Raw genomic sequence first — 19,281 nt, forward strand, 5'->3', positions numbered from 1 at the left:
AGGTAAATGGATAGAGGTACTATTAGACCACAGAAAGGGGAAGCTTAAATTAATTAGAGGTTTCAGGAAAGTTTCCTGGAGGAGAGGTCACTTGAGATTTAATGTTAAGTATAAGTTATTTAGATTCAAAAGAGGAAGAAGAGCATTCTAACTGAAGGGTCATGACCAATTCCAATCCATCTGGAGCTACAAGTATAAAAACAAACAGACAACAACCAAGAATTACTGAACATTTGACGGAAAAAATAGCATGAAATAAAAGCACCAAACTGAATCAGTAGAGAAACTAACTCACAAAGAAACAGTTAAATGAGGAAACTAGCAAGAGAAAACATTTTGAAAAAATCCAGTTAGTATCTCTAGAGTTACAAAGGTATGTTGCACCTATAAAATAAGAACTGTCAGACCAAAAATAATAAGAGAACAATAAGGTATTGTTGCAAATTTAAAATACTATACAAAAATGTATATTTTGGGACCTGATACAGTAAGATGAAAGATGGCATTAGAGAAGATTGATAGAATTTCAAGAAAAAAAAAGGTAGAACTTTAGAAAGAAAAACTTAAAGGGAATAAACAGCCAGAAAATTTAATATTCATCTTATATATGTTTCAGAAGAAAAAGAGGGGAAGAAACAAATTTAAATATAGAAAATAAATTTCCTTAGCTAAAGGAAGGCTTAAAGCATCAGATAAAAATTTCTACATTTCTCCAGCATAAATAATGTAAAAGAGGCAGTCCTAGATATATGTTGGTAAAATTTTTGAAATTCAAGCATAAAGAGAAGGTACCTACCAGTGGATGACAATGATACTTGTAATGATTTCTGATCAATTAGAGGTTTCAGGAAAGTTTCCTGGAGGAGAGGTCACTTGAGATTTTCATTCACTCCTTACAATCTAAATTCTGTGTGTTACCTATCTAAATATTGTGTTATAACATAGTAGATAAGTGTTTTAAATGTTCTGAGAAAACAAGATTCTGAACTTCTAATTTCATACTCAAATTATCACTTGACTATGATAGCAAAGAAAAATATTTTCCGACATGCAAGGGCTCAGAAAATATGTCTTATGTTCAATTATTTCTGGAAAAAAATACTACTGGAACTCCAGAAAAACTAAAGATGAGACTTGAAGTCATAAGGTTTAAGAAATAGTGTTAAGAAGAAAACCAGTAAAACTTATAACCATGTCCAAATAATTGCTCTTAAATAGCTACAAAGTATAACAAGGATAATAAGAATCAATTCCTCAATATAAAGAGATACACAATGAATTAGAATTTAAAGCTAATCATAGTCTAATACTAAAATTCTAGATGGTTTCATTAAACCTAAAAGGTGGAAAAGTGAAGGATATGTATGGTATAATAGCCTCTGAATCATGAAAAGGCAGAATTCATGACAAAAAGATAGATGGGTCTTCCTTTACACAATTATTTTTTAAATTTCAATAACCAAGTATATTTTTAAAAGGTTAAAAGATACAGAGCAAACTTGTAAAAAATATGTGTAGTCTATACAACAGACATAATTTTTGAGTCCCTTCAAATCATTAAAAAGTGGGGGAAAAGGAAAATGGGCAGAGGTAATCAGCGACCAGTTCATAAAATAAGAGAAAAGAATGTTCAATAATTATATAAAGCCTCACTATTATTGGAGAAATCCAAATTAAAATGAAGACAGAGCAATATACTCAATGTTCTTTAAAAAAAAAGACTTTTAACCCCAGATTTTATACCCAGTTAAAACAGTAGAACCTAACAAAGATTGCTTCAAAATTGTTCCTCTCTCCTCAGATCATCAGAATCATAATCCTCTCGCCAACCTTGTTTTTGCTCTAGGGCATCTTGAGAAAGGGAAATTTAAGCCCTGTGAAATATTAGTTTGCAGGCAATGAGTTTGTATAAATCTGGGTTTTTTAACCTCTATACTTTTGACATTCTGGACTAGGTAATTCTTTGTTTTGGAGGCTGTCTTGTGCATTGTGGTATGTTTCAAGGCATCCCTGGCCTCTACCACTAGATGCCAGTAGCATTCCCTAATCCTCAGCGATGACAACCAAAAATGTCTCCAGATATTGCCAAATTGTCCCTGGGTGGGGGGAGGTGGGGTAGAGGGTGGGGGCAAATTACCCCTGGTTAAGGATCAGTGGTGAAAAGCATATGCGAACAGTTTTTACCTCTGCAAATCTGGTTACTAAGTAACAATCAAAATAGAAATAAAAATTACCCATTTCAAAGCTTCCGTCAATTAAGCCAACAGTAGAAGATGATATGTCAAATCTCCTTTCTATTTGAGTGATATTACTTTTCATAATGATTCCACTTAGTGCCTTAGAAATAAAGCTGAGTGACAAGGCTGCCAAGAACATCTGAGAAAAAGCAAAAGGAAAGGGAAAAATAATTAATCATAAGATCACATAATGCTTATATGTGCATAGAATTAAAATAGCTTTTCTTCTTTACTTAGTATTATTTTTATGATAAAAAACATACCCACCTTTCTTCTATTCCAATTGGTACTTTTTAGTCCTTTTAGCATTAGCATTACTATACCGATAAAGCATTTCTTTTTCTTTCTCTTTCCTTTCTTTCTTTTTCTCTTTCTTTCTTTCTTTCTTTCTTTCTTTCTTTCTTTCTTTCTTTCTTTCTTTCTTTCTTTCTTTCTTTCTTTCTTTCTTTCTTTCTTTCATTTTCTTTCTTCCTTCTTTCCTTCCTTCCTTCCTTTCTCTCTCTCTCTTTCTTTCTTTCTTTCCCTCTCTCTCTCTTTCTTTTTTAAAAGCCAATTTATTTATTTTGGCTACGCCGCATAGCATGTGGGATCTTAGTCCCTGACCAAGGATGGAACCTGCACCCCCTGCATTGGAAGCAAGTGGTCTTAACCATTGGGCTGCCAGGGAAGTCCCTCATTTTCTAACTTGGCTACAATATCAGATTATTAGAGCAGGACAGTCAAAGTTGTTATTTTTTAATTAATGTCATTAGCTGATTTCTAAGAAGCTAGATAATGATGTGAGATGGCTGTGATGACAAGCTCTTCTTTGGTCCCAAATGAATAGCAAAGGCAAACTGTGAGAGGAGTAGCTAGACACTTCCAAAGGTAGCATTTCCAGGAAGTCAGCTGAAATTTTTTTCATTTATAAAACCTCTTGAATATTGAAGAAAACAAAATTAAAATGAAGACAACAAAGCAATATAGTCAGTGTTCTAAAAGAAAAGAAACAAAAACCAGAAGACTTTTAACTCCACTGGTTACAAATGTTTTATTTTCATTTTGATTTTGACAAAAGGTATTGATGCATCTTTCTTACAGCCCACATTTATATCCGTAAGAAAATTCCTTTTACATCTAGTCTTAAACACACTGCTATATTTAAAATAGATAACCAACAAGAACCTACTGTATAGCACAGGGAACTCTGCTCAATATTATATAACAACCTAAATGGGAAAAGAATTTGAAAAAGAATAGATACATGTATATGTATAACTGAATCACTTTGCTATACACCTGAAACTAACACAACATTGTTAATCACCAAACTCCAATATTAAATATTGCTAAAAAGTTAAAAAATATATATCATCCTGTTATGAACAGCATGTTAGTGTCTCCACCAGATTCATATGTTGAAACTCTAATCCCCAAAGTGATGATATTTGGAGATGGGTCCTTTGGGTGGTACAGGTTTCCTCCATTATCTGAAAGTAGAGCATTCCTCTAAAATTTTCATAAGCCAAAATGGCAAAGAAGCAAGTGCCTTCGGACACATCTTGCTAACAAATGCACAATATAAGCTGAGATAAAGCAGAGATGCTCACAGACACAGTTCAAATCTATGGCAGCTTGATACTGGGATCCTGAACATAGTTCCCAGGGAAGGAGATTAGAGGTGCTGTTGTCATTGCTCGACGTGCCCACTGCCTCTTTAATGGCTCGCTGCAAAACAAAGGCTAAATGCTATTTTTGCTTTTCACCATTTTTTTCTTTTCTTCTCTTCTCTCTCTCTCTTTTTTTTTTTTTGTAAAAGCAAAACTTCTCTTTGGAGTTCTTTCAGTTAGTGAAAACATGTACTAAAGTAGATCCTTCGTAAATGAGAATGATGTAAAGCGAACTTTCTGAAAGCTGGGTATACCTATAATTAGGCCAGGAGGGCAGAGGCCTCATAGTAGAATTAGTGTCTCTCCCTCTGCAGCCTGTGGACACAGGAAGAAGATAGCTATCTGAAAGCAAGGAAGAGGGCTCTTGACAAAATCCAACCATGTTGGTACCCTGATCTCAGATGCCCAGCCCCAGAACTGTGAGAAATAAATTTCTGTTTTTTAAACCACCCAGTCTATGGTATCCTGTGACAGCATCCCAAGCTGGTTAAGACAGGCCCGTTCCATTACTTCCTACTCTACTAAGTGGTAGGCACCATCATGTCTAGGGTGGATCATTGCATTAGCCTCCTAATAGGCCTTTCTGCTTCCACTCTTGTTCCCCTACAGTCTCTTCTCAACACATTAGGTAGGAAAGGTCTTTCAAAATGAAAAGTAGATCATGCCAGCATTCCCTGCTTTTCCATCTCACGCATAGTAATATCTAATCTTGCCAAAGTCCTCCAAGGCTCAAGGTGATCTTTCCTCTCCCCTGCTCTCTTTTACCTTCGAATCTCATCATCTGTGATGCTAGTCCTTATTCATTCCACTACAGCTACCCTAGCCTTCTTGCTGTACCTCAAGCATTCCATGCTTATTATATCGCCTCAGATTTTTTGTTTTTGCTTTTCTTTCTGCAGGGAAACCTTTTACCCAGAGTCGTAGAATCATCATATGATTCAGCAATCCCACTTCTGTGTGTGTATCCAAAAGACTTAAAAGAAGGATCTCAAAGAGATATTTGCACATCCTCTTTTATCACAGCATTATTCAAAATATCTAGGAGGTGGAAGCAATCCAAATGTCCATCAATAGGTGAATGGATAAGGAAAATGTGGTATATACATACAATGGAATATTATGCAGCCTTAAAAGGAAGGAACTCCTATCGCATGCTACAACATGGCTGAACCTCAAAAGCATTACACTTAGTGAAATAAACCAATCACAAAAGGACAAATACAGTATGATTCCACTCATATGTGGTATTTAAAGTAGTTGAAATCATTGTAGCAGGAAGTGAGAATACAGTTCCCCAAAACTGGGGGAAGACGAGAGAGTACTAGTGTTTAGTAAGTATAGAAATTTCAGTGTTGCAGGATGAAAAAGTCTAGAAATTTGTGTACAACAATATGAATATACCTAACACCGCTGAACTACACCTTCAAAAATTGGTTAAGATGGTAAATTTAAAGATTTATATGTTTTTACCACAATAAAAAATATATTTTCCCGTTGAACAAAAATGTGGGTGGCCTTCTACTGAGAGAAGTAACATGTCCCACTGGATATGTTCAGTGTCACTATGGCTGAAGGATGGTGGTACATTACTACATAATTTCATTTTTTCCCCATAACTTCCCTTTACTGTGTTTTCATCCCTGATCTGTGAAGTTTTATGCAGATGTAGAACTTCTTGGTAAACCTTCCCTCCTCCATTCCTCTCCCCTATGCTTTACTAATTTTAAAGTTCTTTTATATAAATATATATAAATATAAATAAAAATTATATATCTACACATATATCGTATGTGTGTGTATGTACAGCCATGGGAGAATTTTTTTAATTTATTGAGTTTGTTGCCTCTTTTCAAGAGTGGTGAATGAAAATATCTGGTGAATCTTGCCTGTCTGCTTTGTTTTACGCATGGAAGCTCCCGTTTCCTTGTCTCTGAATATTCAGTCTTTGTGAAGCCTATCTGGGATGGAGAGGCAGCAGAACAGTAGCTAATAGTTAATCTGCATGTGGGCACGTCACTTGTCCATGGGTGTCGTCAGCCACCTGAGACACTGTTCTGCTCCATGTGCCCCGGCATCCGCCCACGCTCACTCCTTCCTACCCAGGGTAGATGCCTCTGCAGTTTGCTGCTTGTACGAGTTGGGGGAGGGTGTTTTGATGATCAGGGGAGATGTTAAATAAGGAAGGAGGCATATTTTCTCTGATTGAGTGGAATATCCCATACAACTGCCTGTCGGTTGTCCCTGGGACCTCTCTTGATCCCATTATCAGTGGTTTTGCCTTTGAAGCACCCTTGGAGCCACGTCCGTGTTTTTTCAGGTTTCTTCTCCTGCACTTGTCTTGGACTGTGATTTCTTTCTTGAGCCTAATTCTTTCTACTTCTTACTTTTTAGGAAACTCTCATAGTTTCTTATTTACAAAATATATCTCTTCTTGTCTTCTAGCACATCAAGTTGCTTTTAATAACTTTTACATTATTTATTAAATTGGAGTGGGGAGGAGGTGGCTTCAGCCTTATTATTCTCAGTCTGCCGTATTGAACTGGAAGCCTTTCTTTCTCTAATAAACATAAAAATATGTTATCAGTCTCTCTATCAAAGTCAGATACCTGATACATAATGAGTAAGTACTCAATAAGTGTTTTTGGTTGTTGAATAAATTGTTATTCCCCAAATTTAGGTTATAAATATGGTACAGAGCTTATATGTGGTCAAACCTCTCATTTCCTAGTTTACTCAGCTTTTAGATGGAGATAATTACAGTAAAATGATTATGAAAATTAATATACATAAAAATTTTGGCACATAGTAAGCATTGATATGTCTGTTTTTATTATCATTGTGAGCTATCATCATTAAGCTTTTGGCTGTAAGTTCATTATGGTAAAAATAGGACTCATTATTTAGCCAAACACATTTTTTGTCAGGCACTATTTCAGGTACTGCAGAATCAGTAATGAGCATACTGACAATATGATTTATTGATTATTAAAGAAACACTGAGGCAAACTCTTATCTAAATCCTGATCATCAAAACACTAACTGGTGAAATCAAAGAGGAGGGAGATTCAGAAAGTAACAGACAATCTCATTAAAGCAGATACAAGCATAAACAGATATAAAACCTGTCCTACATAAGAGCAGCTTTCTAAAAGTTCAAAGAAAGATTTTGTAATGTTCATGTCTTCAGTCTTAAAAGGAAGATTAGCTCAAGACAAAAGAGAGACCCAATAAAGTCAAAATTCGTACACTATAATCCTAAATTGGTTTTACAAAGAAGAAAATGGTAACAGATGCAAACACAATGGCCATGATAGGATTCCTCCAATAAGCTTGGATTTTAGAAGGATGTGAAATGAGTTAACATAGATAGATTTATAAATGTGCTTTCTTTTACTCTAACTATAACCCTGAGAGATGGAGATTTTTAACCATGTTCCTAATGTGGGGCTGATGCTCAGTGAAAGAATGATATGATGATTTTCTCGAAACATAAAAAATTAAATAATAATAAAACTAAAATCTCCAATGAAAAATATTAAAAGGCCAATGCCTTGAGGATAGAGAATTTAAGATTGAGAGATTTCAAAACAAAGATACAAATGTTCACAATCATCAAATAGATTTTAAAATATCACAGGCAGAAAGACACAACTAGCATTGAGATAAGAGGTAAAGTCTATATTTACCTGCAATCGTGGCAGGTCAGTCCTTTGTTTATTATGGCATGAGTTTTAGAATTAAGGTCAGAAGACAGTTCCAAGTTTCCACATTGCCATGTGTACAGCCATGAAAAACTCAGTTAACTCATTTGAACCTCAGTTTATTTACTCAGCAAACATTTATTGAGCAATTGCAATATGGCAATTACTCCACTAAACTTTGGAGTTGAGACAGGCACAGGGTAAGAAGGGAAGTAACAGCAATTAAGATGTAACAAATGTCCTCAACTAATCTTTCCCTGGGTCAATAACAAACAAATAATGCCAATATAATAATGTAATGAGTACTGTAATTGCTATACATTTATAAATTTATGAGTACACAGGAAAGAGTGTGTACATAGGTCTAAGTTTTCATAGATGTGGTAACATTCGAACTAAGTCTTTAGGGGATAATAGAAGCTTTGAAACTGAAGAAGAAACAAACATTTAAAACCAAATAGCCCCAGAGTAGTGAAAGAACACAGATCATGTGAAAAATAAAACAAATGTCTGTGGGTGGAACATAAGGATGAAAATATGCCACCCATTAGGAAATCAATCTGCACTTTTAAATGTGACGTAAGGAGATTAAATTTTAGAGGGCTAATTCTGGTAGCCATGAGGAAAATGAATTTATGGCAAATAAATGAGTTAGAAAGCTGATTTCAGAAAAAAAGATGAGCAGAGATGGGAAGAAAGGAACAAAAGGTTACAGGCACGCTTGGGAGAAGTTTAAGAGGAGAACCAATAAGATGTGGGAATAATGGAAAATGAGTGTTCTAATTTTGTTTTATAGTTTGTATAATTGTTATGTAGTAATACTATTATTTGGGATGAGATAAAGAGAAGTCTTAGGGTTAAAGACAATGAAAATATCTTTTCACAAATCAAATTTGAGATGACTAAAAATAAATCTCTACCAATAGACACAACTAAGGCAGATTTGGTGCTCAAGAGAGAGTTTTGTCTGGAAGCGGTTTTGAGATTTACCAGGAGATAACTGTACAGTTAATCCATATTCAGTCTTATTCCATTAAAAAATCTGCTCCTGCCCCACTGCATCCTCCCTTTTCCATAGCTCATTTTTTGCATCATTCTTCTTAAGTATCCTCAGCAGGCTTATGTTCTCTGGCTATTCCAAACCTTACTTCAGGATTTTGTTTCAGACTCTCTTCTCTTTTTATTCTACATACTTTTTCTGAAAAAACTCATTTGTCATTGTTTTATTGACACCTAAATGCCAATGACTGCCAAATCTATCTCTTGAGTCAAGCTTGCTTTTGCGGAGGTTTAGGCTGCTTTTCCAAAGTGCCTACATCAGAGTTCCATTTTGGTTTTAATGTCCAGATTGCATCCTCTTCTTCCTCCTCTTTCACCTCCTTTTCCTGTGTCACCACTTAGAGTCTACTCTGTTATAGAGCACATCCAATCAGTCTCTCAAAGCTAAAAATTTAAACTTATAAACATCTGTCTTTTTAATATGTTTCACTTTATATTCCTACCTCAAATGACCATCATCTTTCACCCAAAATACTACTATTTCTAACTGGCATCTCTTTCCTCACTGTCAACTCTTTTCACACCACAGCCAGGGTGATTTTTAAATATTCATAACCATTTGCATTTCCAGTATAGCTGAATAAGTTCCCACTGGACTGATCCTGTAGAAAATAACAATTGCAAAGTCTAAGGGGAAAACAAAAAATACCCAAAAGCATGGGAAAGCAAACAGAAGCAGTCAGATTCTGGACAGGGGTTGACCCTTACAAGAAGGAAATGCCTAAGGTTAATTTCTCATTTTTATGGCTTTAAGGTGAGGCCACAGTTAGCATTATTCAGAAAAGCCATAATTCTTTTAGAAAAATCACAGTCCTTTTGGCCTGAAGAATGAGAAAGAAGAGTTTAGGTTAAAATTTAGGGGAGAATCTCATAAAGGAGAGATCCAGAGACTGGGAGGGCCCCAAATTCTGTATATAAACTGTCCAAATTTTTGACCTCTGAACTATGCATGAACAGGGCAACTCAAGTTAGCCCAGCTAAGGATAAAGTAATTGAACTGAGATCTGAAATACTTCCTAAGAGATAGAGATTGCAGTTTCAGGTCAAGAAACTTAATTGCCTTGTAAAACAAACAAAAAATATCAACATCATTTGGAAAAATATAACAATGTCCAAAATTATCAACATATGAAGAGCCAGGAAAATGTGACCAATTCTCAAGAAAAATAACAATCAATCAAGACCAACCTTTAGATTACATACATGCTAGTATTACTGGACAAGAATTTGAAAGCAACTAATCTAACTGTGCTCTTTGATGTAAAGAAAAGTAATCTCACAATGAATGAAAAGAAATAGAAAATTTCACACACACACACACACAAAGTATAAAAAGAAGCTATAAGAATGAGAAAAATGCAATATCTGAAATAATATGCATAATGAAGATGTTAATTTATACTACATCTTCTGGAGAGATATTGTGTATGTACTCTCTTTGTAATCTATGCTTTCCTATGACATAGATCTTAGTATGTCTCCAAATTTTCCTAGACAGAAACTATTGATAGTCAATAAAGATTTTGAAAAATGTTTGATAGCAGAGATAAAAGTGAGACATCCTACAGAATGTTTGCATCAGACAGCCTACAGAAACTTAATGTCTCCCATTCCACTAGATATTTCTCTTTCCAACTGATACAGGAAGGATATGAGTGAATTATGTCATTATGTGGAAGTTAATATTTGCTAGGACATGTTCCAGGTACTCTACAAGTATTACTTCTAATGCTCACAGAATCCTTGCATGGCATGCATTACTGTCTTCATTTTACAAGTAAGAATAATAGAGATGCAAACATTTAATTAAGGGAATAAAGCTAAAGATGTAGCAGAACTGTGATTTGAACACAAGTACAATATTTCACACATGGAAAGCAAAACAGTTCTTGGATCTAATATACTAGCCCACTTTTCCTTCATCTTTTAATTATCGTTAAATCAGATCCTTGTTACCTCTCACTTGGTTTATTTGTAGTAGCCTGCCCGCTCTCCTTCATTTGCAGCAATGGGAATACTGCATGTGATTTTATTTTTCCAGCTTTATTGAAGTATGATTGACAAATAAAATTGTATAAATTTAAGATGTGCAACATTGCAATTTGACATATACATTAACTGTGAAATGATTAGAACAATAAAATTAGTTAACACATTCATCACCTCACATAGTTACCTATGTTTTATCTTTGTAGTGAGATCATTGAAGATATACTCTCTTAGGAGATTTCAAGTATATGATATGATAATGTTAACTAGAGTCATCATGCTGAACACTAGATCCCCAAAACTCACGTATCTTATAACAGAAAGTTTACATCCTTTGACCAACATCACCCAATTTCCCCTACCCTATGCTCCTAGCAACCACCATTCTATGCTCTGTTTCCATGAGTTCAACTCTTTAATATCCACCTCAATAACACATCTTTAGTGAAGCTTTATGTTCCCTAGTAGGAATTTAGTTTGTATCTATCTTATACCTAGTGTAAATATATAATTTATCATATAAACTGGAATACTTTTTAGAGCAAAATGGGTGGTAAAAACAATTAAGCTTAGAACATTTTTTTGAAATTTTCTTGATCAATAAATTGCTTGTTATTATTTTTCAAATAAAATTCTTTTCAAATAAAAAACACATACCCAAGTACATGGAAGGAAATATTAAATTTTTTTCTTTTCATTGCTTACTTTGGTATTTAAAAATAACACACAGTATAATGATTCTTGGTGGATATATTGGTACATTTTTATGTATACCAGCATGTATCCACGTATACCCATATGTTTTATTCAGTTTCTTATGAATATCTGTCTCCATTATTATGTCACTGTTATTTTTCTGAAGGATAATTTTCAAATTATTATTAAACATTTTAGTTTATTAATAAAATTATTGGAAATCTTCATCAAAATTGCTTTTTATGATTACTGACTTTGAAACTGTCAACATTTCAACTGACTTCTCTGTAGATCATAATATTTTTAATGAAGAAAATATTCCTTTAATAAGCCCACAGCAAATTGTGCTAAGTGGAAATATTCTCAATTCCTTTTTTAAAATATTTACCTATGTACATTTTTTATTCTAAATATCACAGGTGCTATCATTTTTGCCTCTTTAGAGTATCTTTCCTGAAAACAATATAAAAAAATTTATTTTTCTTTTACATTTGCCAGTTTTTGTTGCTGGAAACTTATAGGTATATTCAGTTATTTTTATTCAGATACAGAATATACGTTTACCCAATTAAAAGAGGACATGTATTAAAATAATTTTTCCATATGTAAAGATATTCTAAAACACAATATCAGAATAACAAACTTACATTTTGTACATTATATGATCTTTAACCAATTAATTTGCTCAGCTCTTTACATTCTGTTTGCAAAAATTGCGATTTCAATAATTGCAATACACAAAAAGTTTTAAAAATGGAAGTTTTTGACTCTTCATTAAATGCTTTAATTAAAGAATGCAAATCTATTTTGAGGAAAGTGCAGTGATAATTTACAGAATTAATTTACAAATATATCCAATATCATTGAAGTACACTTGTTTTTATAACCAAGATCAGTTTCTTCCCAAAACTTTATATTCAATTAATCACATACATATGTAACTGTTGATAATGTCAGCTTCAATTCAATTGGTAGACTATCTCAGACTGGACACAATTATGGATTATAAATGCATTTTAATCAGTTCTAAAAACATTCTGCTCCATTGTATTTTTGTTTGTTTTAGTAAATTGTTTTTTACTGTAACACTCATGGTCCAGTAAAATTTGTATTTGTATGAGCACCACAAGAAAATATATTTTAGTATTAATGTTGAATTTTTAAGTTAAATATATGATAGTGTTTACAATAATATTAGAAATTTCACCTTTGAAGAGTGAACTTTCAAAAGCTTTACTTTGATTCTATGAATTGAGTCAGAACCAAAATCAAATCATTATTGATTAACTGATTTTGTATTTGAAATATCTTTAATAAGTTAGTATTCTTAGCAATGGTAAGAAGTCAGGCAAACATAGGATGAGTGTTTACACTCATCAAATATGTGTTGCTTCATTGTTTTCACATTATTATTCTCAGAGCTCTTACTTTTTAAAACATGTTTATTTTTCATGTCAATGATATAAGGACGTTCTTTTAGCTTAACTGGGATGCAAAATTATTTTGACTGAATACTGTAAATTGCATTTGATCTTCCCTTGCTTTCAACAACTTCTTGAAAACTACCTCTAACATCTCTTTTGCCTTTCAAGTTTTACAGTCCTTTAATTAATCTTCTTTTTGAGGTAACTGGTTTATAATATTATATTTTATAACACTATGTAAGTTTCATGTGTACAACATTATATTTCTACTATATACTACAGCATGCCCACCATTAAAAACTTAGTGTCCCCTTTTACCAATTTTGTCTGCCCTGCACCCACTTCCCTTTGGTAACCACTACTTTGTTCTCTGTGCCCACAGTGTTTGCTTCTGTTTTGTTTGGTTTGTTCATTTATTTTGTTTTTTAGTTTGTTTGTATTTCATATTCAACATATGAGTTAAATTATATGGTATTTGTTTTTCTCCATCTGATTTATTTCACTTAGTATAATACCCTCAAGGTCCATCTATGTTGTTGCAAAGGGCAAGATTTCATGTTTTTAATGGCTGAGTAGTATTCAATTCTATATGTATACAACACCGTCTTTATCTATTCCTCTATCCATGAACACTTAGGTTGTTTCCATATCTTGGCAATTGAAAATAATGCTGCAATGAACGTAAGGGTACATATATCTTTTTGAATCAGTGTTTTTGTTTTCTTCAGATAAATACCCAGGAGTGGAATTGCTGGGTCATATGATAGTTCTATATGTAACTTTTTGAAGAATCTCTACCCTGTTTTCCGTAGAATTACATTCCCACCAACAGTACAGAAGGGTTCCTTCTTCTCCATATCTTTGCCAACATTTTTTATTTGTTGTTGCTTTTTTTTTAATGATAGCCATTCTGACAGGTATAAAGTGATATCTCATTGTGGTTTTGATTTGCATTTCCCAGATAATTAGTGATGTTGAACATCTTTCAATGTGCCTGCTGGCCATCTGTATGTCTTCTTTGGAAAAATATGTATTCAGCTCCTCTGCCCATTTTTTTTTTAATCAAGTTTTTTGTTGCTGTTAAGTTCTATGAGTTCTTTATATATTTTGGATATTAGCCCCTTATCAGACATATGATTTGCAAATATCTCCTCCCATTCAGTAGGTTGTATTTTCATTTTGTTGGTGGTATCCTTTGCTAGGCAGGTCTTTAGTTTGATAGAGTCCCATTTGTTTATTCTTACTTTTGTTTCCCTTGACTGAGGAGACATAGCCAGAAAGTTATTGCTGAGGCCAATGCCAAAGAGTGTATTGCCTATCTTTTCTTCTAGGAGTTTTATGGTTTCAGTTCTTACATTTAACTCTGATCCGTTTTGAGTTGATTTTTCTGTATGGTATGAGGTAGTGGTCTAGTGTCATTACATGTGGCTTTCCAGTGTTTCCAAAACCATTTACTTCAAAGACTACCCTTTCTTCAGTATGTTATTTTCTCCTTTGTTATAAGTCAGTTATCTGTATATGTGTGGGTTTATTTCTGGGTTCTCAATTCTGTTACATTGATCTATGTATTTTTTAAATACTATATTGTTTTACATACTACAGTTTTGTAATATACTTTGAAATTAGGGAGTGTGATACCTCAAGCTTTGTTCTTTTTTATCAGCATTGCTTTAGCTAGTCTTTTGTGGTTCCATACAGATTTTAGGATTCTTTGGTTCTATTTCTGTGAAAGATATCATTAGGATTTTGATAGGAATTGCATTGAATCTATAGATTGTTTTAGATAATATGGACATTTTAACAATGTTAATTCTTCCAATTCATCAGCACAAAATATTTTTCTATTTTTTTATGTTGTCTTCAATTTCATTCAACAATGTTTTAGAGTTTTCAGTGTACATATCTTTAGCCTCCTTGCTTAAATTTATTCCCAGGTGTTTTCTTCTTTTTGTTGAAATTGTAAATGGGATTGTTTTCTTCTTTTTCAGCTAGCTCTTTTGTTAGCATATAGAAACACTAAAGATTTTTGTGTATTGATTTGTATCCTGGAACTTTACTATATATGTTTATTATTTCTACTAGCATTTTGGAAGAGTTGTTAGGGTTTTCTATATATAAAATTATGTCATCCATAAATGGCAGCAGTTTTATTTTTTCTTTTTCAGTTTGGATCCTCTTTTTGCCTAAATGCTCTGGCTAGGACTTTCAATACTTTATGTTGAATAGCAGTGGTAAAAGTGGTCATTCTTGTCTTGTTCCTGATCTTAGAAGGATAACTCTCAGTTTTGTACTAATGATTATGATGTTACCTGTGGGTCTGTCATTTATGGCCTTTATTATGTTGAAGTATGTTTCTTCTATACCAATTTTTGTTTAGGATTTTTTATCATAAATGGGTGTTGAATCTTGCAAAAAAAGATGTTTTTTTTTGCATCTATTGAGATAGTGGTATAATTTTTAATCTTCATTTTTTAATGTGGTGTATTACATTGATTGATTTGCAGAGGTTGAACCATCCTTGCATCCCTAGAATAAAAACCACTTGATCATAGTATAGGATCTTTTTAGCGTATTGTTATATTCAGTTTGCTAATATTTCATAGAGGGTTTTTGCATCTATGAACATAAGGGATTGATCTGTTTTCTTTTTGTGTCATCCTTGCCTGGTTTTGGTATCAGGGTAATATTGGCCTCATAAAATTAGTCAAAAGTGTTCTCCCCTCTTCAATTTTTTTGGAAGACTTTGAGAAGGATAGGTATTATATCTTTTTTGAATTTTTGGAGAATTCATATTTTGTTTCCTCTTTTTTATGTTTTGTGTCTCTGCTCTAGATTTATGTTTCATGGTTACTATGAAGTTTGTATAAAATATCTCATAGATAAAATAATCTTTTTCTGCTGGTAGTACCTTGTCTTCATTTACCTGTACAAGTCTATCCTTTTCCTCGTCAACTTTTATGTTTTTGTTGTCTCAAACTATCCCTTTTTATGTTGTGAGTTTGTTATTGCTATAGTTATTTTTACTATTTTTTTTCTTTAAGCTTTATGCCATAATAAAGTGTTTAAAAACCTATTCAAATATATAGTTGCAATTTTCTGGTTCTATTTATCACTTTACTCAAAGTTTTGCATATTTTTGCCATTTTGTTTCTGGTAAAAGACCTCCTCTGAACATTTCTCATAAGGCAGGTCTAGTGTTGATGAACTCCCTCAACTTTTGTTTGTCTGGAAAAGTCTTGATTTCTCCTTCATATGTGAAAGATAACTTTGTTGGATAGGGTATTTTTGGCAGACAGTTTTTTCTTTCAGTATTTAAAAAATTATTCAATTCTCTCCCAGCCTGTAGAGTTTCTGATAAGAAATCTTTGTTCCTTCATAGGTTAACATCCATTTTTTCCCTGGCTGCCTTTAAAAGTCTTTTATGTCACTGACTTTTGATAGTTTTAATATAATGTGTCTTGGAGAAGGTCTTTTTGTATTGAAGTGATTAAGTATTCTCTTAGTTTCATGGACTTGCATTCCCAATTTCTACCCAGGTTTGTGGAGTTCACAGCTATTATTTCTTTAAATAAACTCTGCTCCCTTCTCCCTCTCTCTTATTTTGGGATGCCTGTTATTCTAATATTTCTCTTTAAAAAGAGTCAGATAGTTTCCAAAGAATTTCCTCATTTAGTTAGATGTTAATTCTCTCTCCTCTCTTACCTGTATCGTTTCTACCTCTGAGCTTGCTAATTCTCTCCTCCATATAGCCTGTTCTATTTTCAGTGCTTATTAATTCATTTTTCATCTTGTTTATTGATTTTTTCAGCTCCAGAATTTCTCCTTTTTTTTAAAGAGGTTTTTTTTTTTTTTTTTTTTAGAGTTTTTTAGGGTTTCAATCTCTTTGGTAAAGTATTCCCTCTGTTCATTAATTTTACTCCTGAGCTTGTTGAACTGCCTTTCTGAGTTTTTTGTAGTTCACTGAGTTTCTTCATGACACAGAAATCTTGAATTCTCTATTGGTTATATCACAATATTCCATGACTTTAAGTTTGGTTTCTGGAGAATTGTCACCTTTTTGTGGTTCAGTGTAACTGTGGTTCTTCACAGTGCTTAATGAGTTTTCCTCTGCCATCACACTTGAAATAGTGAACACCTTTCTTCTTTAGGCAAAGCTTTTTAAAAAAACTTGATTCTAATGATTCAGCAGGTTATAAATTAGAGGACTTTCTTCTGTTTTTCAGTAGGTGACAGTATAGCACAAGTTTTTGGTTACTCTTACCTGAGCTGCCTCTGGTATATTTAAGAGTGAGCATTTTTCACCCTCCAACACCTCTGTCAAAGTTGTAGCTTGATGCCTTCACTGCCACTGCTTGTGACTCTGGGGTTTTTGGTGCCTTGCTGCTGCCATTGTCACCACCTATGTCACTGGTATGGCAGATGTGTCCATTGTTCCAAGATCTCCTGAGTCACAGCCTCCTTCACCACAGAGGGAGGGAAAGGGTGGATTGGAAGCCAGGGTCACAAGTGCTGTGTTCAGAGTTGTCAGATTCATGGGTGCACCTACTGTGGGTGGGAGGTATGGCCCATAGTTATGGGCACCTCCCAGACTAGAGGAAACTGTAGCAGGCCCTGTTGCCACTGCTGCCCAATTTCCTATGGCTGCAGGCACGGCTATGCCTGGGAGGCTGGAACTGTGTACTGCCTCTCCTGATGCTATTAGGTTCTCTGAGGCTGCAGGCTCGGCAGTCATGAATGGAAGTCTGGATCATAGGAACCCCCTCTGCTGTCCCCCAATTCCACCTCCTCTATATATTCCAGTCCACTCAACTTTGAATGTACAGATGTGTGGAATTTTCTGGTGTCCTGGTGTGTTGTGCAGATTTACTTTTGTTCAGCTGTGGATGTTTTACTGGTTGTAGATTGAAGGGGACAGAAAAAAGTAGACTCTCACTTTACCATGATTCTGTTACCTACTCATAAGCCCTAATTTCAGAATATTTGTAATCTAAAATTACTCTGTTATTTGCATTACTGAGATAAATTGATTGTTTCCCTATCATCTTTAAATTGTATAATTACTTAGAAGAATTCCTAGCTAGAATGCTTTGTGAATGTCGTTATTATATTTCAACTTCCATAAGATTTAGTTTAATTTTGAAATGAAGGTAGGTCTTATAGATTAATACACTACTTTCAGACAAGGTTGGAATACAATTTATTGGTATGTTTTTGAAAAACTGGGTTCAAGATACATTATATCTCTTTTTTACCTGGCTTTATTTCATACCTGGATTTCATATCTCATAATTTTCCCCTTCTTTATTCTGATAATCCCCACCTACTGCACTGTTTTCTTCTTGGCAAAAGTAGAAAATTATTCATGGGTTACCTGCTGTGCATGTGATGCAAGAAAAAAGAATGTATTTTGCAATCAGAGAGTCTAGATCCAGTTGTCTTCTTTTTAACTTACTAACTAACAAAGATGAAAAAGTTACACAATTCACTGAACTTCAGTTTCCTAATCCATTAAAAGATAATACATAATACTTAACATTTATTTTATAGAGTCCCTGCAAGCTTCAAAAGAAATTATGTTTGTGAGTTCACAGACACTTTTGTGAATGTTTGTCAATGCACCAAACATGTATAGAATTTGGAAGACCACTATAGATTTATCCTTTTTCTTTTTTTAACATGATGTTTCTGAAACTTTGTTCCATTCACACTCTCCAATAACATAGATTGTTCTCTGCATTAGTGAAATAACAGGAAGAGTGTTGAGTGCCAAAGCTCTTCCTACCACCTCTGTAAGACATATCATAACTGAGTTAGAAACATGTATTATAGAGTGTATTATAGAGTGAAAAAATTATAAAGCACTTGTCTAATACCCAGACCAAAGATTTATTTTTATTAAATATTAATCTTATACTTTAAAAAATATTTCCTTGTCTTTGTAAATCTGCATCTCTTTTATTTCATTTTGTTTTAAATTTTGATGTTTGATATCTTTCTTCTCTTTTCTATTATTTACTAATTATAGGTAATTGTATTCCCTTAAAATTCACTTTGGATAAATAAACATCGTATGGTTAATTCCTTTTGCATTTTTACAGAGTCTATCATTTTTATTTTCTGTTTATTTCCATGCATTTTTATTTGATTCATTTCAGCCAAATTCTACATATTCACTGTCACAATCCCTAGCTTTTGGTGATATCCTGGTAGTTGCCTATGTGATTAGCTTTAGTACTTACAAATTTTAAAGTGCTTTATAAAAAAATAAACTTCTTTTGACATAAATCATTTTCTTAGTTAATCATTTAAATATATATGAATGCTGGAAGAAAAAATAATAAATAATTTAAGAATATCTATATGAATGTGCCACACCAAGGCACATTATAATTAAATAATTAAAAATCAAAGATAAAGAGAGAATTTTTTAAGAATCAAGAGGGAAGCAACTTGTTACATGAAAAGGAACCCCCAGAAGACTAACAGCAAGTTTTTCAGCAGAAACTTTACAAGCCAGAGGAAATGG

The 19,281-nt window shown here is 33.4% G+C and overlaps 1 protein-coding gene across 1 annotated transcript in view; it reads right to left on the reverse strand.

The window, feature by feature from the left end:
* The window catches only part of SLCO1B3 (solute carrier organic anion transporter family member 1B3), a 69,440-nt gene that overhangs the window by 35,442 nt on the left and 14,717 nt on the right, over window positions 1–19,281 (reverse strand). The window contains exon 3 of the mRNA XM_057702595.1: window positions 2,235–2,376. Within this exon, the coding sequence (XP_057558578.1) occupies window positions 2,235–2,376 (142 nt within the window). The remainder of the gene's footprint in view (window positions 1–2,234; window positions 2,377–19,281) is intronic.

Source organism: Hippopotamus amphibius, chromosome 12 (assembly GCF_030028045.1).
Source record: "Hippopotamus amphibius kiboko isolate mHipAmp2 chromosome 12, mHipAmp2.hap2, whole genome shotgun sequence".
NCBI classification, from domain to species: domain Eukaryota; kingdom Metazoa; phylum Chordata; class Mammalia; order Artiodactyla; family Hippopotamidae; genus Hippopotamus; species Hippopotamus amphibius.